General features: G+C 60.2%; 2 protein-coding genes across 2 annotated transcripts in view; both read right to left on the bottom strand.

Annotated features, from left to right (window-relative positions):
* Positions 1-22,957, bottom strand: part of SPAG8 (sperm associated antigen 8) — a 54,181-nt gene extending 31,224 nt beyond the window's left edge. Inside the window, exons 1-2 of the mRNA XM_068272768.1 lie at positions 22,821-22,957; positions 22,612-22,684 (exon numbers count right to left, since the gene is read on the bottom strand). Coding sequence (XP_068128869.1) covers positions 22,612-22,677 — 66 coding nt within the window. The 5' untranslated portion in view covers positions 22,678-22,684; positions 22,821-22,957. The remainder of the gene's footprint in view (positions 1-22,611; positions 22,685-22,820) is intronic.
* A 1,672-nt stretch (positions 22,958-24,629) lies between these two features.
* LOC137544683 (uncharacterized) lies at positions 24,630-25,763 on the bottom strand. The gene has a single exon (XM_068265782.1). The coding sequence runs from the start codon at positions 25,761-25,763 to the stop codon at positions 24,630-24,632; it is 1,134 nt and encodes a 377-aa protein (XP_068121883.1).
* Positions 25,764-26,228: the final 465 nt, after the last annotated feature.

The raw sequence follows: 26,228 nt of genomic DNA, 5'->3' as shown, positions 1-26,228 counted from the left end.
ACCCCCAGAGCCCCTCATACAGCAGCCATGTACCGCCAGAGCCCCTCATACACCAGCCATGTACCCCCAGAGCCCCTCATACAGCAGCCATGTACCCCCAGAGCCCCTCATACACCAGCCATGTACCCCCAGAGCCCCTCATACACCAGCCATGTACCCCCAGAGCCCCTCATACACCAGCCATGTACCCCCAGAGCCCCTCATACAACAGCCATGTACCCCCAGAGCCCCTCATACACCAGCCATGTACCCCCAGAGCCCCTCATACACCAGCCATGTACCCCCAGAGCCCCTCATACACCAGCCATGTACCCCCAGAGCCCCTCATACACCAGCCATGTACCCCCAGAGCTGGAGGAGCCCTCATACACCAGCCATGTACCCCCAGAGCCCCTCATACACCAGCCATGTACCCCCAGAGCTCCTCATACACCAGCCATGTACCCCCAGAGCCCCTCATACACCAGCCATGTACCCCCAGAGCTCCTCATACACCAGCCATGTACCCCCAGAGCCCCTCATACAGCAGCCATTTACCCCCAGAGCTCCTCATACACCAGCCATGTACCCCCAGAGCTCCTCATACAGCAGCCATGTACCCCCAGAGCCCCTCATACACCAGCCATGTACCCCCAGAGCCCCCCATACAGCAGCCATGTACCCCCAGAGCCCCTCATACACCAGCCATGTACCCCCAGAGCCCCTCATACAGCAGCCATGTACCCCCAGAGCCCCTCATACACCAGCCATGTACCCCCAGAGCCCCTCATACAGCAGTCATGTACCCCCAGAGCCCCTCATACACCAGCCATGTACCCCCAGAGCCCCTCATACACCAGCCATGTACCCCCAGAGCCCCTCATACAGCAGCCATGTACCCCCAGAGCCCCTCATACACCAGCCATGTACCCCCAGAGCCCCTCATACAGCAGCCATGTACCCCCAGAGCCCCTCATACACCAGCCATGTACCCCCAGAGCCCCTCATACACCAGCCATGTACCCCCAGAGCCCCTCACACAGCAGCCATGTACCCCCAGAGCCCCTCATACACCAGCCATGTACCCCCAGAGCCCCTCATACACCAGCCATGTACCCCTAGAGCCCCTCTTACACCAGCCATGTACCCCCAGAGCTCCTCATACACCAGCCATGTACCCCCAGAGCTGGAGGAGCCCCTCATACACCAGCCATGTACCCCCAGAGCCCCTCATACACCAGCCATGTACCCCCAGAGCCCCTCATACACCAGCCATGTACCCCCAGAGCTGGAGGAGCCCCTCATACACCAGCCATGTACCCCCAGAGCCCCTCATACACCAGCCATGTACCCCCAGAGCTGGAGGAGCCCCTCATACACCAGCCATGTACCCCCAGAGCTTGAGGAGCCCTCATACACCAGCCATGTACCCCCAGAGCTGGAGGAGCCCCTCATACACCAGCCATGTACCCCCAGAGCTTGAGGAGCCCTCATACACCAGCCATGTACTCCCAGAGCCCCTCATACACCAGCCATGTACCCCCAGAGCTGGAGGAGCCCCTCATACACCAGCCATGTACCCCCAGAGCTGGAGGAGCCCCTCATACACCAGCCATGTACCCCCAGAGCTGGAGGAGCTCCTCATACACCAGCCATGTACCCCCAGAGCTGGAGAAGCCCTCATACACCAGCCATGTACCCCCAGAGCTGGAGAAGCCCTCATACACCAGCCATGTACCCCCAGAGCTGGAGGAGCTCCTCATACACCAGCCATGTACCCCCAGAACTGGAGGAGCCCCTCATACAGCAGCCATGTACCCCCAGAGCTGGAGGAGCTCCTCATACACCAGCCTTGTACCCCCAGAGCTCCTCATACACCAGCCATGTACCCCCAGAGCTGCAGGAGCCCCTCATACACCAGCCATGTACCCCCAGAGCTCCTCATACACCAGCCATGTACCCCCAGAGCTGGAGGAGCCCCTCATACACCAGCCATGTACCCCCAGAGCTGGAGGAGCCCTCATACACCAGCCATGTACCCCCAGAGCTGGAGGAGACCTCATACACCAGCCATGTACCCCCAGAGCTCCTCATACACCAGCCATGTACCCCCAGAGCTGGAGCAGCTCCTCATACACCAGCCATGTATCCCCAGAGCTCCTCATACACCAGCCATGTACCCCCAGAGCTGGAGGAGCCCCTCATACACCAGCCATGTACCCCCAGAGCTGGAGGAGCTCCTCATACACCAGCCATGTACCCCCAGAGCTGGAGGAGCTCCTCATACACCAGCCATGTACCCCCAGAGCTGGAGGAGCTCCTCATACACCAGCCATGTACCCCCAGAGCTCCTCATACACCAGCCATGTACCCCCAGAGCTGGAGGAGACCCTCACACACCAGCCATGTACCCCCAGAGCTGGAGGAGCGCCTCATACACCAGCCATGTACCCCCAGAGCCCCTCATACACCAGCCATGTACCCCTAGAGCCCCTCTTACACCAGCCATGTACCCCCAGAGCTCCTCATACACCAGCCATGTACCCCCAGAGCTGGAGGAGCCCCTCATACACCAGCCATGTACCCCCAGAACCCCTCATACACCAGCCATGTACCCCCAGAGCCCCTCATACACCAGCCATGTACCCCAAGAGCTGGAGGAGCCCCTCATACACCAGCCATGTACCCCCAGAGCCCCTCATACACCAGCCATGTACCCCCAGAGCTGGAGGAGCCCCTCATACACCAGCCATGTACCCCCAGAGCTTGAGGAGCCCTCATACACCAGCCATGTACCCCCAGAGCTGGAGGAGCCCCTCATACACCAGACATGTACCCCCAGAGCTTGAGGAGCCCTCATACACCAGCCATGTACTCCCAGAGCCCCTCATACACCAGCCATGTACCCCCAGAGCTGGAGGAGCCCCTCATACACCAGCCATGTACCCCCAGAGCTGGAGGAGCCCCTCATACACCAGCCATGTACCCCCAGAGCTGGAGGAGCTCCTCATACACCAGCCATGTACCCCCAGAGCTGGAGAAGCCCTCATACACCAGCCATGTACCCCCAGAGCTGGAGAAGCCCTCATACACCAGCCATGTACCCCCAGAGCTGGAGGAGCTCCTCATACACCAGCCATGTACCCCCAGAACTGGAGGAGCCCCTCATACAGCAGCCATGTACCCCCAGAGCTGGAGGAGCTCCTCATACACCAGCCATGTACCCCCAGAGCTCCTCATACACCAGCCATGTACCCCCAGAGCTGCAGGAGCCCCTCATACACCAGCCATGTACCCCCAGAGCTCCTCATACACCAGCCATGTACCCCCAGAGCTGGAGGAGCCCCTCATACACCAGCCATGTACCCCCAGAGCTGGAGGAGCCCCTCATACACCAGCCATGTACCCCCAGAGCTGGAGGAGACCTCATACACCAGCCATGTACCCCCAGAGCTCCTCATACACCAGCCATGTACCCCCAGAGCTGGAGGAGCTCCTCATACACCAGCCATGTATCCCCAGAGCTCCTCATACACCAGCCATGTACCTCCAGAGCTGGAGGAGCCCCTCATACACCAGCCATGTACCCCCAGAGCTGGAGGAGCTCCTCATACACCAGCCATGTACCCCCAGAGCTGGAGGAGCTCCTCATACACCAGCCATGTACCCCCAGAGCTCCTCATACACCAGCCATGTACCCCCAGAGCTGGAGGAGACCCTCACACACCAGCCATGTACCCCCAGAGCTGGAGGAGCGCCTCATACACCAGCCATGTACCCCCAGAGCCCCTCATACACCAGCCATGTACCCCCAGAGCCCCTCATACACCTGCCATGTACCCCCAGAGCTCCTCATACACCAGCCATTTACCCCCAGAGCTGGAGGAGCCCCTCATACACCAGCCATGTACCCCCAGAGCCCCTCATACACCAGCCATGTACCCCCAGAGCCCCTCATACACCAGCCATGTACCCCCAGAGCTGGAGGAGCCCCTCATACACCAGCCATGTACCCCCAGAGCCCCTCATACACCAGCCATGTACCCCCAGAGCTGGAGGAGCCCCTCATACACCAGCCATGTACCCCCAGAGCCCCTCATACACCAGCCATGTACCCCCAGAGCTGGAGGAGCCCTCATACACCAGCCATGTACCCCCAGAGCTGGAGGAGCCCCTCATACACCAGCCATGTACCCCCAGAGCTCCTCATACACCAGCCATGTACCCCCAGAGCTTGAGGAGCCCTCATACACCAGCCATGTACCCCCAGAGTCCCTCATACACCAGCCATGTACCCCCAGAGCTGGAGGAGCCCCTCATACACCAGCCATGTACCCCCAGAGCTGGAGGAGCCCCTCATACACCAGCCATGTACCCCCAGAGCTGGAGGAGCTCCTCATACACCAGCCATGTACCCCCAGAGCTGGAGAAGCCCTCATACACCAGCCATGTACCCCCAGAGCTCCTCATACACCAGCCATGTACCCCCAGAGCTGGAGGAGCCCCTCATACAGCAGCCATGTACCCCCAGAGCTGGAGGAGCTCCTCATACACCAGCCATGTACCCCCAGAGCTCCTCATACACCAGCCATGTACCCCCAGAGCTGCAGGAGCCCCTCATACACCAGCCATGTACCCCCAGAGCTCTTCATACACCAGCCATGTACCCCCAGAGCTGGAGGAGCTCCTCATACACCAGCCATGTACCCCCAGAGCTGGAGGAGCCCCTCATACAGCAGCCATGTACCCCCAGAGCTGGAGGAGCTCCTCATACACCAGCCATGTACCCCCAGAGCTGGAGGAGCCCCTCATACACCAGCCATGTACCCCCAGAGCTGGGGGAGCCCCTCATACACCAGCCATGTACCCCCAGAGCTGCAGGAGCCCCTCATACACCAGCCATGTACCCCCAGAGCTCCTCATACACCAGCCATGTACCCCCAGAGCTGGAGGAGCTCCTCATACACCAGCCATGTACCCCCAGAGCTGGAGGAGCCCCTCATACAGCAGCCATGTACCCCCAGAGCTCCTCATACACCAGCCATGTACCCCCAGAGCTGGAGGAGCCCCTCATACACCAGCCATGTACCCCCAGAGCTGGGGGAGCCCCTCATACACCAGCCATGTACCCCCAAAACTGGAGGAGCCCGTCATACACCAGCCATGTACCCCCAGAGCTCCTCATACAGCAGCCATGTACCCCCAGAGCCCCTCATACACCAGCCATGTACCCCCAGAGCTGGAGGAGCCCCTCATACACCAGCCATGTACCCCCAGAGCTGGAGGAGCCCCTCATACACCAGCCATGTACCCCCAGAGCTCCTCATACACCAGCCATGTACCCCCAGAGCTGGAGGAGCCCTCATACACCAGCCATGTACCCCCAGAGCTGGAGGAGCCCTCATACACCAGCCATGTACCCCCAGAGCCCCTTATACACCAGCCATGTACCCCCAGAGCTCCTCATACACCAGCCATGTACCCCCAGAGCTCCTCATACACCAGCCATGTACCCCCAGAGCCCCTTATACACCAGCCATGTACCCCCAGAGCCCCTCATACACCAGCCATGTACCCCCAGAGCTCCTCATACACCAGCCATGTACCCCCAGAGCTCCTCATACACCAGCCATGTACCCCCAGAGCTCCTCATACACCAGCCATGTACCCCCAGAGCTGGAGGAGCTCCTCATACACCAGCCATGTACCCCCAGAGCCCCTCATACACCAGCCATGTACCCCCAGAGCTCCTCATACACCAGCCATGTACCCCCAGAGCTGGAGGAGCCCTCATACACCAGCCATGTACCCCCAGATCTGGAGGAGCCCTCATACACCAGCCATGTACCCCCAGAGCTGGAGGAGCTCCTCATACACCAGCCATGTACACCCAGAGCTGGAGGAGCCCTCGTACACCAGCCATGTACCCCCAGAGCTGGAGGAGCCCTCGTACACCAGCCATGTACCCCCAGAGCTGGAGGAGCCCTCATACACCAGCCATGTACCCCCAGAGCTCCTCATACACCAGCCATGTACCCCCAGAGCCCCTTATACACCAGCCATGTACCCCCAGAGCCCCTCATACAGCAGCCATGTACCCCCAGAGCCCCTCATACACCAGCCATGTACCCCCAGAGCCCCTCATACACCAGCCATGTACCCCCAGAGCCCCTCATACACCAGCCATGTACCCCCAGGGCCCCTCATACACCAGCCATGTACCCCCAGAGCCCCTCATACACCAGCCATGTACCCCCAGAGCCCCTCATACACCAGCCATGTACCCCCAGAGCCCCTCATACACCAGCCATGTACCACCAGAGCCCCTCATACAGCAGCCATGTACCCCCAGAGCCCCTCATACACCAGCCATGTACCCCCAGAGCCCCTCATACACCAGCCATGTACCCCCAGAGCCCCTCATACACCAGCCATGTACCCCCAGAGCCCCTGATACAGCAGCCATGTACCTCCAGAGCCCGTCATACACCAGCCATGTACCCCCAGAGCCCCTCATACACCAGCCATGTACCCCCAGAGCCCCTCATACACCAGTCATGTACCCCCAGAGCCCCTCATACACCAGCCATGTACCCCCAGAGCCCCTCATACACCAGCCATGTACCCCCAGAGCCCCTCATACACCAGCCATGTACCCCCAGAGCCCCTCATACAGCAGCCATGTACCCCCAGAGCCCCTCATACAGCAGCCATGTACCCCCAGAGCCCCTCATACACCAGCCATGTACCCCCAGAGCCCCTCATACACCAGCCATGTACCCCCAGAGCCCCTCATACACCAGCCATGTACCCCCAGAGCCCCTCATACACCAGCCATGTACCCCCAGAGCTCCTCATACACCAGCCATGTACCCCCAGAGCCCCTCATACAGCAGCCATGTACCCCCAGAGCCCCTCATACACCAGCCATGTACCCCCAGAGCCCCTCATACACCAGCCATGTACCCCCAGAGCCCCTCATACACCAGCCATGTACCCCCAGAGCCCCTCATACACCAGCCATGTACCCCCAGAGCCCCTCATACACCAGCCATGTACCCCCAGAGCCCCTCATACACCAGCCATGTACCCCCAGAGCCCCTCATACACCAGCCATGTACCCCCAGAGCCCCTCATACACCAGCCATGTACCCCCAGAGCCCCTCATACAGCAGCCATGTACCCCCAGAGCCCCTCATACAGCAGCCATGTACCCCCAGAGCCCCTCATACACCAGCCATGTACCCCCAGAGCCCCTCATACACCAGCCATGTACCCCCAGAGCCCCTCATACACCAGCCATGTACCCCCAGAGCCCCTCATACACCAGCCATGTACCCCCAGAGCCCCTCATACACCAGCCATGTACCCCCAGAGCCCCTCATACACCAGCCATGTACCCCCAGAGCTGGAGGAGCCCTCATACACCAGCCATGTACCCCCAGAGCCCCTCATACACCAGCCATGTACCCCCAGAGCTCCTCATACACCAGCCATGTACCCCCAGAGCCCCTCATACACCAGCCATGTACCCCCAGAGCTCCTCATACACCAGCCATGTACCCCCAGAGCCCCTCATACAGCAGCCATTTACCCCCAGAGCTCCTCATACACCAGCCATGTACCCCCAGAGCTCCTCATACAGCAGCCATGTACCCCCAGAGCCCCTCATACACCAGCCATGTACCCCCAGAGCCCCCCATACAGCAGCCATGTACCCCCAGAGCCCCTCATACACCAGCCATGTACCCCCAGAGCCCCTCATACAGCAGCCATGTACCCCCAGAGCCCCTCATACACCAGCCATGTACCCCCAGAGCCCCTCATACACCAGCCATGTACCCCCAGAGCCCCTCATACACCAGCCATGTACCCCCAGAGCCCCTCATACACCAGCCATGTACCCCCAGAGCCCCTCATACAGCAGCCATGTACCCCCAGAGCCCCTCATACACCAGCCATGTACCCCCAGAGCCCCTCATACACCAGCCATGTACCCCCAGAGCCCCTCACACAGCAGCCATGTACCCCCAGAGCCCCTCATACACCAGCCATGTACCCCCAGAGCCCCTCATACACCAGCCATGTACCCCTAGAGCCCCTCTTACACCAGCCATGTACCCCCAGAGCTCCTCATACACCAGCCATGTACCCCCAGAGCTGGAGGAGCCCCTCATACACCAGCCATGTACCCCCAGAGCCCCTCATACACCAGCCATGTACCCCCAGAGCCCCTCATACACCAGCCATGTACCCCCAGAGCTGGAGGAGCCCCTCATACACCAGCCATGTACCCCCAGAGCCCCTCATACACCAGCCATGTACCCCCAGAGCTGGAGGAGCCCCTCATACACCAGCCATGTACCCCCAGAGCTTGAGGAGCCCTCATACACCAGCCATGTACCCCCAGAGCTGGAGGAGCCCCTCATACACCAGCCATGTACCCCCAGAGCTTGAGGAGCCCTCATACACCAGCCATGTACTCCCAGAGCCCCTCATACACCAGCCATGTACCCCCAGAGCTGGAGGAGCCCCTCATACACCAGCCATGTACCCCCAGAGCTGGAGGAGCCCCTCATACACCAGCCATGTACCCCCAGAGCTGGAGGAGCTCCTCATACACCAGCCATGTACCCCCAGAGCTGGAGAAGCCCTCATACACCAGCCATGTACCCCCAGAGCTGGAGAAGCCCTCATACACCAGCCATGTACCCCCAGAGCTGGAGGAGCTCCTCATACACCAGCCATGTACCCCCAGAACTGGAGGAGCCCCTCATACAGCAGCCATGTACCCCCAGAGCTGGAGGAGCTCCTCATACACCAGCCTTGTACCCCCAGAGCTCCTCATACACCAGCCATGTACCCCCAGAGCTGCAGGAGCCCCTCATACACCAGCCATGTACCCCCAGAGCTCCTCATACACCAGCCATGTACCCCCAGAGCTGGAGGAGCCCCTCATACACCAGCCATGTACCCCCAGAGCTGGAGGAGCCCTCATACACCAGCCATGTACCCCCAGAGCTGGAGGAGACCTCATACACCAGCCATGTACCCCCAGAGCTCCTCATACACCAGCCATGTACCCCCAGAGCTGGAGCAGCTCCTCATACACCAGCCATGTATCCCCAGAGCTCCTCATACACCAGCCATGTACCCCCAGAGCTGGAGGAGCCCCTCATACACCAGCCATGTACCCCCAGAGCTGGAGGAGCTCCTCATACACCAGCCATGTACCCCCAGAGCTGGAGGAGCTCCTCATACACCAGCCATGTACCCCCAGAGCTCCTCATACACCAGCCATGTACCCCCAGAGCTGGAGGAGCGCCTCATACACCAGCCATGTACCCCCAGAGCCCCTCATACACCAGCCATGTACCCCTAGAGCCCCTCTTACACCAGCCATGTACCCCCAGAGCTCCTCATACACCAGCCATGTACCCCCAGAGCTGGAGGAGCCCCTCATACACCAGCCATGTACCCCCAGAACCCCTCATACACCAGCCATGTACCCCCAGAGCCCCTCATACACCAGCCATGTACCCCAAGAGCTGGAGGAGCCCCTCATACACCAGCCATGTACCCCCAGAGCCCCTCATACACCAGCCATGTACCCCCAGAGCTGGAGGAGCCCCTCATACACCAGCCATGTACCCCCAGAGCTTGAGGAGCCCTCATACACCAGCCATGTACCCCCAGAGCTGGAGGAGCCCCTCATACACCAGACATGTACCCCCAGAGCTTGAGGAGCCCTCATACACCAGCCATGTACTCCCAGAGCCCCTCATACACCAGCCATGTACCCCCAGAGCTGGAGGAGCCCCTCATACACCAGCCATGTACCCCCAGAGCTGGAGGAGCCCCTCATACACCAGCCATGTACCCCCAGAGCTGGAGGAGCTCCTCATACACCAGCCATGTACCCCCAGAGCTGGAGAAGCCCTCATACACCAGCCATGTACCCCCAGAGCTGGAGAAGCCCTCATACACCAGCCATGTACCCCCAGAGCTGGAGGAGCTCCTCATACACCAGCCATGTACCCCCAGAACTGGAGGAGCCCCTCATACAGCAGCCATGTACCCCCAGAGCTGGAGGAGCTCCTCATACACCAGCCATGTACCCCCAGAGCTCCTCATACACCAGCCATGTACCCCCAGAGCTGCAGGAGCCCCTCATACACCAGCCATGTACCCCCAGAGCTCCTCATACACCAGCCATGTACCCCCAGAGCTGGAGGAGCCCCTCATACACCAGCCATGTACCCCCAGAGCTGGAGGAGCCCTCATACATCAGCCATGTACCCCCAGAGCTGGAGGAGACCTCATACACCAGCCATGTACCCCCAGAGCTCCTCATACACCAGCCATGTACCCCCAGAGCTGGAGGAGCTCCTCATACACCAGCCATGTATCCCCAGAGCTCCTCATACACCAGCCATGTACCTCCAGAGCTGGAGGAGTCCCTCATACACCAGCCATGTACCCCCAGAGGTGGAGGAGCTCCTCATACACCAGCCATGTACCCCCAGAGCTGGAGGAGCTCCTCATACACCAGCCATGTACCCCCAGAGCTCCTCATACACCAGCCATGTACCCCCAGAGCTGGAGGAGACCCTCACACACCAGCCATGTACCCCCAGAGCTGGAGGAGCGCCTCATACACCAGCCATGTACCCCCAGAGCCCCTCATACACCAGCCATGTACCCCCAGAGCCCCTCATACACCTGCCATGTACCCCCAGAGCTCCTCATACACCAGCCATTTACCCCCAGAGCTGGAGGAGCCCCTCATACACCAGCCATGTACCCCCAGAGCCCCTCATACACCAGCCATGTACCCCCAGAGCCCCTCATACACCAGCCATGTACCCCCAGAGCTGGAGGAGCCCCTCATACACCAGCCATGTACCCCCAGAGCCCCTCATACACCAGCCATGTACCCCCAGAGCTGGAGGAGCCCCTCATACACCAGCCATGTACCCCCAGAGCCCCTCATACACCAGCCATGTACCCCCAGAGCTGGAGGAGCCCTCATACACCAGCCATGTACCCCCAGAGCTGGAGGAGCCCCTCATACACCAGCCATGTACCCCCAGAGCTCCTCATACACCAGCCATGTACCCCCAGAGCTTGAGGAGCCCTCATACACCAGCCATGTACCCCCAGAGTCCCTCATACACCAGCCATGTACCCCCAGAGCTGGAGGAGCCCCTCATACACCAGCCATGTACCCCCAGAGCTGGAGGAGCCCCTCATACACCAGCCATGTACCCCCAGAGCTGGAGAAGCCCTCATACACCAGCCATGTACCCCCAGAGCTCCTCATACACCAGCCATGTACCCCCAGAGCTGGAGGAGCCCCTCATACAGCAGCCATGTACCCCCAGAGCTGGAGGAGCTCCTCATACACCAGCCATGTACCCCCAGAGCTCCTCATACACCAGCCATGTACCCCCAGAGCTGCAGGAGCCCCTCATACACCAGCCATGTACCCCCAGAGCTCCTCATACACCAGCCATGTACCCCCAGAGCTGGAGGAGCTCCTCATACACCAGCCATGTACCCCCAGAGCTGGAGGAGCCCCTCATACAGCAGCCATGTACCCCCAGAGCTGGAGGAGCTCCTCATACACCAGCCATGTACCCCCAGAGCTGGAGGAGCCCCTCATACACCAGCCATGTACCCCCAGAGCTCCTCATACACCAGCCATGTACCCCCAGAGCTGGAGGAGCCCCTCATACACCAGCCATGTACCCCCAGAGCTGGGGGAGCCCCTCATACACCAGCCATGTACCCCCAGAGCTGGAGGAGCCCGTCATACACCAGCCATGTACCCCCAGAGCTCCTCATACAGCAGCCATGTACCCCCAGAGCCCCTCATACACCAGCCATGTACCCCCAGAGCTGGAGGAGCCCCTCATACACCAGCCATGTACCCCCAGAGCTCCTCATACACCAGCCATGTACCCCCAGAGCTTGAGGAGCCCTCATACAACAGCCATGTACCCCCAGAGTCCCTCATACACCAGCCATGTACCCCCAGAGCTGGAGGAGCCCCTCATACACCAGCCATGTACCCCCAGAGCTGGAGGAGCCCCTCATACACCAGCCATGTACCCCCAGAGCTGGAGGAGCTCCTCATACACCAGCCATGTACCCCCAGAGCTGGAGAAGCCCTCATACACCAGCCATGTACCCCCAGAGCTCCTCATACACCAGCCATGTACCCCCAGAGCTGGAGGAGCCCCTCATACAGCAGCCATGTACCCCCAGAGCTGGAGGAGCTCCTCATACACCAGCCATGTACCCCCAGAGCTCCTCATACACCAGCCATGTACCCCCAGAGCTGCAGGAGCCCCTCATACACCAGCCATGTACCCCCAGAGCTCCTCATACACCAGCCATGTACCCCCAGAGCTGGAGGAGCTCCTCATACACCAGCCATGTACCCCCAGAGCTGGAGGAGCCCCTCATACAGCAGCCATGTACCCCCAGAGCTGGAGGAGCTCCTCATACACCAGCCATGTACCCCCAGAGCTGGAGGAGCCCCTCATACACCAGCCATGTACCCCCAGAGCTCCTCATACACCAGCCATGTACCCCCAGAGCTGGAGGAGCCCCTCATACACCAGCCATATACCCCCAGAGCTGGGGGAGCCCCTCATACACCAGCCATGTACCCCCAGAGCTGGAGGAGCCCGTCATACACCAGCCATGTACCCCCAGAGCTCCTCATACAGCAGCCATGTACCCCCAGAGCCCCTCATACACCAGCCATGTACCCCCAGAGCTGGAGGAGCCCCTCATACACCAGCCATGTACCCCCAGAGCTGGAGGAGCCCCTCATACACCAGCCATGTACCCCCAGAGCTCCTCATACACCAGCCATGTACCCCCAGAGCTGGAGGAGCCCTCATACACCAGCCATGTACCCCCAGAGCTGGAGGAGCCCTCATACACCAGCCATGTACCCCCAGAGCCCCTCATACACCAGCCATGTACCCCCAGAGCTCCTCATACACCAGCCATGTACCCCCAGAGCTCCTCATACACCAGCCATGTACCCCCAGAGCTGGAGGAGCTCCTCATACACCAGCCATGTACCCCCAGAGCCCCTCATACACCAGCCATGTACCCCCAGAGCTCCTCATACACCAGCCATGTACCCCCAGAGCTGGAGGAGCCCTCATACACCAGCCATGTACCCCCAGATCTGGAGGAGCCCTCATACACCAGCCATGTACCCCCAGAGCTGGAGGAGCCCTCGTACACCAGCCATGTACCCCCAGAGCTGGAGGAGCCCTCGTACACCAGCCATGTACCCCCAGAGCTGGAGGAGCCCTCATACACCAGCCATGTACCCCCAGAGCTCCTCATACACCAGCCATGTACCCCCAGAGCCCCTTATACACCAGCCATGTACCCCCAGAGCCCCTCATACACCAGCCATGTACCCCCAGAGCCCCTCATACACCAGCCATGTACCCCCAGAGCCCCTCATACACCAGCCATGTACCCCCAGAGCCCCTCATACACCAGCCATGTACCCCCAGAGCCCCTCATACACCAGCCATGTACCCCCAGGGCCCCTCATACACCAGCCATGTACCCCCAGAGCCCCTCATACACCAGCCATGTACCCCCAGAGCCCCTCATACACCAGCCATGTACCCCCAGAGCCCCTCATACACCAGCCATGTACCCCCAGAGCCCCTCATACACCAGCCATGTACCCCCAGAGCCCCTCATACACCAGCCATGTACCCCCAGAGCCCCTCATACACCAGCCTTGTACCCCCAGAGCCCCTCATACAGCAGCCATGTACCTCCAGAGCCCGTCATACACCAGCCATGTACCCCCAAAGCCCCTCATACACTAGCCATGTACCCCCAGAGCCCCTCATACACCAGTCATGTACCCCCAGAGCCCCTCATACACCAGCCATGTACCCCCAGAGCCCCTCATACAGCAGCCATGTACCCCCAGAGCCCCTCATACAGCAGCCATGTACCCCCAGAGCCCCTCATACACCAGCCATGTACCCCCAGAGCCCCTCATACACCAGCCATGTACCCCCAGAGCCCCTCATACACCAGCCATGTACCCCCAGAGCCCCTCATACACCAGCCATGTACCCCCAGAGCCCCTCATACACCAGCCATGTACCCCCAGAGCCCCTCATACACCAGCCATGTACCCCCAGAGCCCCTCATACAGCAGCCATGTACCCCCAGAGCCCCTCATACACCAGCCATGTACCCCCAGAGCCCCTCATACACCAGCCATGTACCCCCAGAGCCCCTCATACAGCAGCCATGTACCCCCAGAGCCCCTCATACACCAGCCATGTACCCCCAGAGCCCCTCATACACCAGCCATGTACCCCCAGAGCCCCTCATACACCAGCCATGTACCCCCAGAGCCCCTCATACACCAGCCATGTACCCCCAGAGCCCCTCATACACCAGCCATGTACCCCCAGAGCCCCTCATACACCAGCCATGTACCCCCAGAGCCCCTCATACAGCAGCCATGTACCCCCAGAGCCCCTCATACAGCAGCCATGTACCCCCAGAGCCCCTCATACAGCAGCCATGTACCCCCAGAGCCCCTCACACAGCAGCCATGTACCCCCAGAGCCCCTCACACAGCAGCCATGTACCCCCAGAGCCCCTCACACACCAGCCATGTACCCCCAGAGCCCCTCACACACCAGCCATGTACCCCCAGAGCCCCTCACACACCAGCCATGTACCCCCAGAGCCCCTCATACACCAGCCATGTACCCCCAGAGCCCCTCATACACCAGCCATGTACCCCCAGAGCCCCTCATACACCAGCCATGTACCCCCAGAGCCCCTCATACAGCAGCCATGTACCCCCAGAGCCCCTCATACAGCAGCCATGTACCCCCGGAGCCCCTCATACAGCAGCCATGTACCCCCGGAGCCCCTCATACACCAGCCATGTACCCCCGGAGCCCCTCATACACCAGCCATGTACCCCCGGAGCCCCTCATACACCAGCCATGTACCCCCGGAGCTCCTCATACACCAGCCATGTACCCCCAGAGCCCCTCATACACCAGCCATGTACCCCCAGAGCCCCTCATACACCAGCCATGTACCCCCAGAACCCCTCATACACCAGCCATGTACCCCCAGAACCCCTCATACAGCAGCCATGTACCCCCAGAGCCCCTCATACAGCAGCCATGTACCCCCAGAGCCCCTCATACAGCAGCCATGTACCCCCAGAGCCCCTCATACACCAGCCATGTACCCCCAGAGCCCCTCATACAGCAGCCATGTACCCCCAGAGCCCCTCATACAGCAGCCATGTACCCCCAGAGCCCCTCATACACCAGCCATGTACCCCCAGAGCCCCTCATACAGCAGCCATGTACCCCCAGAGCCCCTCATACAGCAGCCATGTACCCCCAGAGCCCCTCATAAAGCAGCCATGTACCCCCAGAGCCCCTCATACACCAGCCATGTACCCCCAGAGCCCCTCACACACCAGCCATGTACCCCCAGAGCCCCTCACACACCAGCCATGTACCCCCAGAGCCCCTCACACACCAGCCATGTACCCCCAGAGCCCCTCACACACCAGCCATGTACCCCCAGAGCCCCTCATACACCAGCCATGTACCCCCAGAGCCCCTCATACACCAGCCATGTACCCCCAGAGCCCCTCATACACCAGCCATGTACCCCCAGAGCCCCTCATACACCAGCCATGTACCCCCAGAGCCCCTCATACACCAGCCATGTACCCCCAGAGCCCCTCATACAGCAGCCATGTACCCCCAGAGCCCCTCATACAGCAGCCATGTACCCCCAGAGCCCCTCATACAGCAGCCATGTACCCCCAGAGCCCCTCATACACCAGCCATGTACCCCCAGAGCCCCTAATACACCAGCCATGTACCCCCAGAGCCCCTCATACAGCAGCCATGTACCCCCAGAACCCCTCATACACCAGCCATGTACCCCCAGAGCCCCTCATACACCAGCCATGTACCCCCAGAACCCCTCATACAGCAGCCATGTACCCCCAGAGCCCCTCATACACCAGCCATGTACCCCCAGAGCCCCTCATACACCAGCCATGTACCCCCAGAGCCCCTCATACACCAGCCATGTACCCCCAGAGCCCCTCATACACCAGCCATGTACCCCCAGAGCTGGAGGAGCTCCTCATACACCAGCCATGTACCCCCAGAGCTCCTCATACACCAGCCATGTACCCCCAGAGCTTCTCATACACCAGCCATGTACCCCCAGAGCCCCTCATACACCAGCCATGTACCCCCAGAGCCCCTCATACAGCAGCCATGTACCCCCAGAGCCCCTCATACAGCAGCCATGTACCCCCAGAGCTCCTCATACACCAGCCATGTACCCCCAGAGCTGGAGGAGCTCCTCATACACCAGCCATGTACCCCCAGAGCCCCTCATACACCAGCCATGTACCCCCAGAGCCCCTCATACACCAGCCATGTACCCCCAGAGCTGGAGGAGCCCTCATACACCAGCCATGTACCCCCAGAGCCCCTCATACACCAGCCATGTACCCCCAGAGCTCCTCATACACCAGCCATGTACCCCCAGAGCAGGAGGAGCTCCTCATACACCAGCCATGTACACCCAGAGCTGGAGGAGCTCCTCATACACCAGCCATGTACCCCCAGAGCTCCTCATACAGCAGCCATGTACCCCCAGAGCCCCTCATACACCAGCCATGTACCCCCAGAGCCCCTCATACACCAGCCATGTACCCCCAGAGCCCCTCATACACCAGCCATGTACCCCCAGAGCCCCTTATACACCAGCCATGTACCCCCAGAGCTCCTCATACACCAGCCATGTACCCCCAGAGCTCCTCATACACCAGCCATGTACCCCCAGAGCCCCTTATACACCAGCCATGTACCCCCAGAGCCCCTCATACACCAGCCATGTACCCCCAGAGCTCCTCATACACCAGCCATGTACCCCCAGAGCTCCTCATACACCAGCCATGTACCCCCAGAATGGAGGAGCTCCTCATACACCAGCCATGTACCCCCAGAGCCCCTCATACACCAGCCATGTACCCCCAGAGCTCCTCATACACCAGCCATGTACCCCCAGAGCTGGAGGAGCCCTCATACACCAGCCATGTACCCCCAGATCTGGAGGAGCCCTCATACACCAGCCATGTACCCCCAGAGCTGGAGGAGCCCTCGTACACCAGCCATGTACCCCCAGAGCTGGAGGAGCCCTCGTACACCAGCCATGTACCCCCAGAGCTGGAGGAGCCCTCATACACCAGCCATGTACCCCCAGAGCTCCTCATACACCAGCCATGTACCCCCAGAGCCCCTCATACACCAGCCATGTACCCCCAGAGCCCCTCATACACCAGCCATGTACCCCCAGAGCCCCTCATACACCAGCCATGTACCCCCAGAGCCCCTCATACACCAGCCATGTACCCCCAGAGCCCCTCATACACCAGCCATGTACCCCCAGGGCCCCTCATACACCAGCCATGTACCCCCAGAGCCCCTCATACACCAGCCATGTACCCCCAGAGCCCCTCATACAGCAGCCATGTACCCCCAGAGCCCCTCATACACCAGCCATGTACCCCCAGAGCCCCTCATACACCAGCCATGTACCCCCAGAGCCCCTCATACAGCAGCCATGTACCCCCAGAGCCCCTCATACAGCAGCCATGTACCCCCAGAGCCCCTCATACAGCAGCCATGTACCTCCAGAGCCCGTCATACACCAGCCATGTACCCCCAAAGCCCCTCATACACTAGCCATGTACCCCCAGAGCCCCTCATACACCAGTCATGTACCCCCAGAGCCCCTCATACACCAGCCATGTACCCCCAGAGCCCCTCATACAGCAGCCATGTACCCCCAGAGCCCCTCATACAGCAGCCATGTACCCCCAGAGCCCCTCATACACCAGCCATGTACCCCCAGAGCCCCTCATACACCAGCCATGTACCCCCAGAGCCCCTCATACACCAGCCATGTACCCCCAGAGCCCCTCATACAGCAGCCATGTACCCCCAGAGCCCCTCATACAGCAGCCATGTACCCCCAGAGCCCCTCATACACCAGCCATGTACCCCCAGAGCCCCTCATACACCAGCCATGTACCCCCAGAGCCCCTCATACACCAGCCATGTACCCCCAGAGCCCCTCATACACCAGCCATGTACCCCCAGAGCCCCTCACACACCAGCCATGTACCCCCAGAGCCCCTCACACACCAGCCATGTACTCCCAGAGCCCCTCATACACCAGCCATGTACCCCCAGAGCCCCTCATACACCAGCCATGTACCCCCAGAGCCCCTCATACACCAGCCATGTACCCCCAGAGCCCCTCATACAGCAGCCATGTACCCCCAGAGCCCCTCATACACCAGCCATGTACCCCCAGAGCCCCTCATACACCAGCCATGTACCCCCAGAGCCCCTCATACAGCAGCCATGTACCCCCAGAGCCCCTCATACAGCAGCCATGTACCCCCAGAGCCCCTCATACACCAGCCATGTACCCCCAGAGCCCCTCATACACCAGCCATGTACCCCCAGAGCCCCTCATACAGCAGCCATGTACCCCCAGAACCCCTCATACACCAGCCATGTACCCCCAGAGCCCCTCACACAGCAGCCATGTACCCCCAGAGCCCCTCATACACCAGCCATGTACCCCCAGAGCCCCTCATACACCAGCCATGTACCCCTAGAGCCCCTCTTACACCAGCCATGTACCCCCAGAGCTGGAGGAGCTCCTCATACACCAGCCATGTACCCCCAGAGCCCCTCATACACCAGCCATGTACCCCCAGAGCCCCTCATACACCAGCCATGTACCCCCAGAGCTGGAGGAGCCCTCATACACCAGCCATGTACCCTCAGAGCCCCTCATACACCAGCCATGTACCCCCAGAGCTCCTCATACACCAGCCATGTACCCCCAGAGCAGGAGGAGCTCATACACCAGCCATGTACACCCAGAGCTGGAGGAGCTCCTCATACACCAGCCATGTACCCCCAGAGCTCCTCATACAGCAGCCATGTACCCCCAGAGCCCCTCATACACCAGCCATGTACCCCCAGAGCCCCTCATACACCAGCCATGTACCCCCAGAGCCCCTCATACACCAGCCATGTACAACCAGAGCCCCTCATACACCAGCCATGTACCCCCAGAGCCCCTCATACACCAGCCATGTACCCCCAGAGCCCCTCATACACCAGCCATGTACCCCCAGAGCCCCTCATACACCAGCCATGTACCCCCAGAGCCCCTCATACACCAGCCATGTACCCCCAGAGCCCCTCATACACCAGCCATGTACCCCCAGAGCCCCTCATACACCAGCCATGTACCCCCAGAGCTCCTCATACACCAGCCATGTACCCCCAGAGCCCCTCATACACCACCCATGTACCCCCAGAGCTCCTCATACACCAGCCATGTACCCCCAGAGCAGGAGGAGCTCCTCATACACCAGCCATGTACACCCAGAGCTGGAGGAGCTCCTCATACACCAGCCATGTACCCCCAGAGCTCCTCATACAGCAGCCATGTACCCCCAGAGGCGTACATTTGAATACGGCGCTGGTAGACTTGGGCGCAGGATCCAGCTGTTAAATGGCTGGTCCTGCTTCTGCACAAGTCCGGGGCGTTTTAATTACTATTCCCCCTCCAGGCCGACATGGATAGTGGGGGAATGAAATAATTCGGCTTCCAGCGATTGCTGGAGGCCGAATTATTGTGTTTTTTAAACAACTTCGGCTCCGTCTTCTGACGGAGCCGACCTTCCTCACTGAGCGCCGCTATAGACTGATTCCTATTACAGTCTATGGCGGCGCTGGCTGCGCCCAAAGCTAGCAGCGCTGAAAAGCACTGCTCCGCCCCAGAGCCCCACATACACCAGCCATGTACCCCCAGAGCCCCTCATACAGCAGCCATGTACCCCCAGAGCCCCTCATACACCAGCCATGTACCCCCAGAGCCCCTCATACACCAGCCATGTACCCCCAGAGCCCCTCATACACCAGCCATGTACCCCCAGAGCCCCTCATACAGCAGCCATGTACCCCCAGAGCCCCTCATACACCAGCCATGTACCCCCAGAGCCCCTCATACACCAGCCATGTACCCCCAGAGCCCCTCATACACCAGCCATGTACCCCCAGAGCCCCTCATACACCAGCCATGTACCACCAGAGTCCCTCATACACCAGCCATGTACCCCCAGAGCCCCTCATACAGCAGCCATGTACCCCCAGAGCCCCTCATACACCAGCCATGTACCCCCAGAGCCCCTCATACACCAGCCATGTACCCCCAGAGCCCCTCATACACCAGCCATGTACCCCCAGAGCCCCTCATACACCAGTCATGTACCCCCAGAGCCCCTCATACACCAGCCATGTACCCCCAGAGCCCCTCATACAGCAGCCATGTACCCCCAGAGCCCCTCATACAGCAGCCATGTACCCCCAGAGCCCCTCATACACCAGCCATGTACCCCCAGAGCCCCTCATACACCAGCCATGTACCCCCAGAGCCCCTCATACACCAGCCATGTACCCCCAGAGCCCCTCATACACCAGCCATGTACCCCCAGAGCCCCTCATACAGCAGCCATGTACCCCCAGAGCCCCTCATACACCAGCCATGTACCCCCAGAGCCCCTCATACACCAGCCATGTACCCCCAGAGCCCCTCATACACCAGCCATGTACCCCCAGAGCCCCTCATACACCAGCCATGTACCACCAGAGTCCCTCATACACCAGCCATGTACCCCCAGAGCCCCTCATACAGCAGCCATGTACCCCCAGAGCCCCTCATACACCAGCCATGTACCCCCAGAGCCCCTCATACAGCAGCCATGTACCCCCAGAGCCCCTCATACAGCAGCCATGTACCCCCAGAGCCCCTCATACAGCAGCCATGTACCCCCAGTGCCCCTCATACACCAGCCGTGTACCCCCAGAGCCCCTCATACACCAGCCATGTACCCCCAGAGCCCCTCATACACCAGCCATGTACCCCCAGAGCCCCTCATACACCAGCCATGTACCCCCAGAGCCCCTCATACACCAGCCATGTACCCCCAGAGCCCCTCATACACCAGCCATGTACCCCCAGAGCCCCTCATACACCAGCCATGTACCCCCAGAGCCCCTCATACACCAGCCATGTACCCCCAGAGCCCCTCATACACCAGCCATGTACCCCCAGAGCCCCTCATACACCAGCCATGTACCCCCAGAGCCCCTCATACACCAGCCATGTACCCCCAGGGCCCCTCATACACCAGCCATGTACCCCCAGAGCCCCTCATACACCAGCCATGTACCCCCAGAGCCCCTCATACACCAGCCATGTACCCCCAGAGCCCCTCATACACCAGCCATGTACCACCAGAGCCCCTCATACAGCAGCCATGTACCCCCAGAGCCCCTCATACACCAGCCATGTACCCCCAGAGCCCCTCATACACCAGCCATGTACCCCCAGAGCCCCTCATACACCAGCCATGTACCCCCAGAGCCCCTGATACAGCAGCCATGTACCTCCAGAGCCCGTCATACACCAGCCATGTACCCCCAGAGCCCCTCATACACCAGCCATGTACCCCCAGAGCCCCTCATACACCAGTCATGTACCCCCAGAGCCCCTCATACACCAGCCATGTACCCCCAGAGCCCCTCATACACCAGCCATGTACCCCCAGAGCCCCTCATACACCAGCCATGTACCCCCAGAGCCCCTCATACACCAGCCATGTACCCCCAGAGCCCCTCATACAGCAGCCATGTACCCCCAGAGCCCCTCATACAGCAGCCATGTACCCCCAGAGCCCCTCATACACCAGCCATGTACCCCCAGAGCCCCTCATACACCAGCCATGTACCCCCAGAGCCCCTCATACACCAGCCATGTACCCCCAGAGCCCCTCATACACCAGCCATGTACCCCCAGAGCTCCTCATACACCAGCCATGTACCCCCAGAGCCCCTCATACAGCAGCCATGTACCCCCAGAGCCCCTCATACACCAGCCATGTACCCCCAGAGCCCCTCATACACCAGCCATGTACCCCCAGAGCCCCTCATACACCAGCCATGTACCCCCAGAGCCCCTCATACACCAGCCATGTACCCCCAGAGCCCCTCATACACCAGCCATGTACCCCCAGAGCCCCTCATACACCAGCCATGTACCCCCAGAGCCCCTCATACACCAGCCATGTACCCCCAGAGCCCCTCATACACCAGCCATGTACCCCCAGAGCCCCTCATACAGCAGCCATGTACCCCCAGAGCCCCTCATACAGCAGCCATGTACCCCCAGAGCCCCTCATACACCAGCCATGTACCCCCAGAGCCCCTCATACACCAGCCATGTACCCCCAGAGCCCCTCATACACCAGCCATGTACCCCCAGAGCTCCTCATACAGCAGCCATGTACCCCCAGAGCGGGAGGAGCCCCTCATACACCAGCCATGTACCCCCAGAGCCCCTCATACACCAGCCATGTACCCCCAGAGCCCCTCATACAGCAGCAGTGAGTATGGGCTGGGGGCAGGCAGCTCTCACCTCCTCCAGCCAGTTGCTGAGCAGACAGGGGCTCCGGGCAGTGAGGGGGGGTCGCTGCTCCTCCATCTTCCTCCTGTACAGGCAGAGAGAGCACTCCTTACACAGCATGCAGGGGGGGGGGGGAGACAAGGGATGAGGGAAGGAGGGGAGCGGCAGTATGGGGGGGTACAGAGCATGGGAGGGGGAGAGGCCGGGGGGGGGGGGGTCACCTCAGGAAGCTCCGGGTCTCCGCGGTCGGTTAGGATGATGGCGGCGGTTGCCTTGGTGACGGCGGCGGCGGTTGCCATGGTGAGGACGCGGCAGGGCGGACCTTTGCTGCAGTAAATCTACCAGTTGTGGGCGGATCCATCCGTGTGACGTCACGTCAGCCAGTCCGCCTTCCTCTCTGCCCCGACGCCATATAAGGAATCCCGCCCGATCCCAGAAAACAGCTCCGCCCACCACACGTCAGCTCCTCCCCTTCGTCTACTAAGCATCATATCACCCCCTCCTACTCTGTGATCAAAGGACCACGCCCCAGCCACGCCTCCATATCATCCAACCAGCAGCCACGCCTCTAGCCACACCTCAATCTCGCCTTCAGTCATCAACCAGCAGCCACGCCTCCAATCTCACCTTCAGTCATCCAATCTGCAGCCACGCCCCCAGCCACGCCTCAATCTCACCTTCAGTCACCCAACCTGCAGCCACGCCTCCAATCTCACCTTCACTCATCCAACCTGCAGCCACGCCTCCAATCTCACCTTCACTCATCCAACCTGCAGCCACGCCTCCAATCTCACCTTCAGTCACCCAACCAGCAGTCACGCCTCCAATCTCACCTTCAGTCATCCTACCTGCAGCCACGCCTCCAGCCACGCCTCAATCTCACCTTCTGTCACCCAACCTGCAGCCACGCCTCCAGCCACGCCTCAATCTCACCTTCTGTCATCCAACCTGCAGCCACGCCTCCAATCTCACCTTCAGTCATCCAACCTGCAGCCACGCCTCCAATCTCACCTTCAGTCATTCAACCTGCAGCCACGCCTCAATCTCACCTTCAGTCACCCAACCTGCAGCCACGCTTCCAATCTTACCTTCAGTCATCCAACCTGCAGCCACGTCCCCAATCTCACCTTCAGTCATCCAACCTGCAGCCACGCCTCCAGACACGCCTCAATCTCACCTTCAGTCATCCAACCTGCAGCCACGCCTCCAGCCACGCCTCAATCTCACCTTCAGTCATCCAACATGCAGCCACGCCTCAATCTCACCTTCAGTCACCCAACCTGCAGCCACGCCTCCAGCCATGCCTCAATCTCACCTTCAGTCACCCAACCTGCAGCCACGCCTCCAATCTCACCTTCAGTCATTCAACCAGCAGCCACGCCTCCAATCTCACCTTCAGTCACCCAACCTGCAGCCACGCCTCAGTCTCACCTTCAGTCACCCAACCTGCAGCCACGCCTCCAGCCACGCCTCAATCTCACCTTCAGTCACCCAACCTGCAGCCACGCCTCTAATCTCACCTTCAGTCATTTAACCAGCAGCCACGCCTCCAGCCACGCCTCAATCTCACCTTCAGTCACCCAACCTGCAGCCACGCCTCCAATCTCACCTTCAGACATTCAACCAGCAGCCACGCCTCCAGCCACGCCTCAGTCTCACCTTCAGTCATCCAACCTGCAGCCACGCCTCAGTCTCACCTTCAGTCACCCAACCTGCAGCCACGCCTCCAGCCATGCCTCAATCTCACCTTCAGTCACCCAACCTGCAGCCACGCCTCCAATCTCACCTTCAGTCATTCAACCAGCAGCCACGCCTCCAGCCACGCCTCAATCTCACCTTCAGTCATCAACCAGCAGCCACGCCTCCAATCTCACCTTCAGTCATCCAATCTGCAGCCACGCCCCCAGCCACGCCTCAATCTCACCTTCAGTCATCCAACCTGCAGCCACGCCTCCAGCCACGCCTTAATCTCACTTTCAGTCATCCAACCTGCAGCCACGCCTCCAGCCACGCCTCAATCTCACCTTCAGTCATCCAACATGCAGCCACGCCTCAATCTCACCTTCAGTCACCCAACCTGCAGCCACGCCTCCAATCTCACCTTCAGTCATCCAACCTGCAGCCACGCCTCCAATCTCACCTTCAGTCATCCAACCAGCAACCACCCCTCCAATCTCACCTTCAGTCATCCAACTTGCAGCCACGCCTCCAATCTCACCTTCAGTCATCCAACCTGCAGCCACGCCTCCAATCTCACCTTCAGTCATCCAACCTGCAGCCACGCCTCCAATCTCACCTTCAGTCATCCAACCAGCAGCCACGCCTCCAATCTCACCTTCAGTCATCCAACCTGCAGCCACGACTCCAATCTCACCTTCAGTCATCCAACCAGCAACCACCCCTCCAATCTCACCTTCAGTCATCCAGCCTGCAGCCACGCCTGCAATCTCACCTTCAGTCACCCAACCTGCAGCCACGCCTCCAATCTCATCTTCAGTCACCCAACCTGCAGCCACGCCTCCAATCTCACCTTCAGTCATCCAACCTGCAACCACACCTCCAATCTCACCTTCAGTCACCCAACCTGCAGCCACGCCTCCAATCTCACCTTCAGTCATCCAACCTGCAGCCACGCCTCCAATCTCACCTTCAGTCATCCAACCAGCAACCACCCCTCCAATCTCACCTTCAGTCATCCAACTTGCAGCCACGCCTCCAATCTCACCTTCAGTCATCCAACCTGCAGCCACGCCTCCAATCTCACCTTCTGTCATCCAACCTGCAGCCACGCCTCCAATCTCACCTTCAGTCATCCAACCAGCAGCCACGCCTCCAATCTCACCTTCAGTCATCCAACCTGCAGCCACGCCTCCAATCTCACCTTCAGTCATCCAACCTGCAGCCACCCCTCCAATCTCACCTTCAGTCATCCAACCTGCAATCACGCCTCCAATCTCACCTTCAGTCATCCAACCTGCAGCCACGCCTCCAATCTCACCTTCAGTCATCCAACCTGCAGCCACGCCTCCAATCTCACCTTCAGTCATCCAACCTGCAGCCACGCCCCCAATCTCACCTTCAGTCATCCAACCTGCAGCCCCGCCTCCAATCTCACCTTCATTCATCCAACCTGCAGCCCCGCCTCCAATCTCACCTTCAGTCATCCAACCAGCAGCCACGCCCCCAGCCACGCATTAATCTCATCTTCAGTCCTCCAACCAGCAGCCACGCCTCCAATCTCACCTTCAGTCATCCATCCTGCAGCCACGCTTCCAATCTTACCTTCAGTCACCCAACCTGCAGCCACACCTCCAATCTCACCTTCAGTCATCCAACCTGCAGCCACGCCTCAATCTCACCTTCAGTCATCCAACCTGCAGCCACGCCTCCAATCTCACCTTCAGTCATCCAACCTGCAGCCACGCTTCCAATCTTACCTTCAGTCACCCAACCTGCAGCCACGCCTCAATCTCACCTTCAGTCATCCAACCTGCAGCCACACCTCCAAACTCACCTTCAGTCATCCAACCTGCAGCCATGCCCCAATCTCACCTTCAGTCACCCAACCTGCAGCCACGCCTCCAATCTCACCTTCAGTCATCCAACCTGCAGCCACGCCCCAATCTCAC

The sequence above is a fragment of the Hyperolius riggenbachi genome, chromosome 1, assembly GCF_040937935.1.
Source record: "Hyperolius riggenbachi isolate aHypRig1 chromosome 1, aHypRig1.pri, whole genome shotgun sequence".
Lineage (NCBI taxonomy): Eukaryota > Metazoa > Chordata > Amphibia > Anura > Hyperoliidae > Hyperolius > Hyperolius riggenbachi.
This window is presented reverse-complemented; position numbering and strand designations above follow the sequence as displayed.

Excerpts from the sequence above, each read along its gene's own strand:
- LOC137544683 (XM_068265782.1), bottom strand. The coding sequence starts at position 25,763 with ATGACTGAAGGTGAGATTGGAGGCGGGGCTGCAGGTTGGATGAATGAA.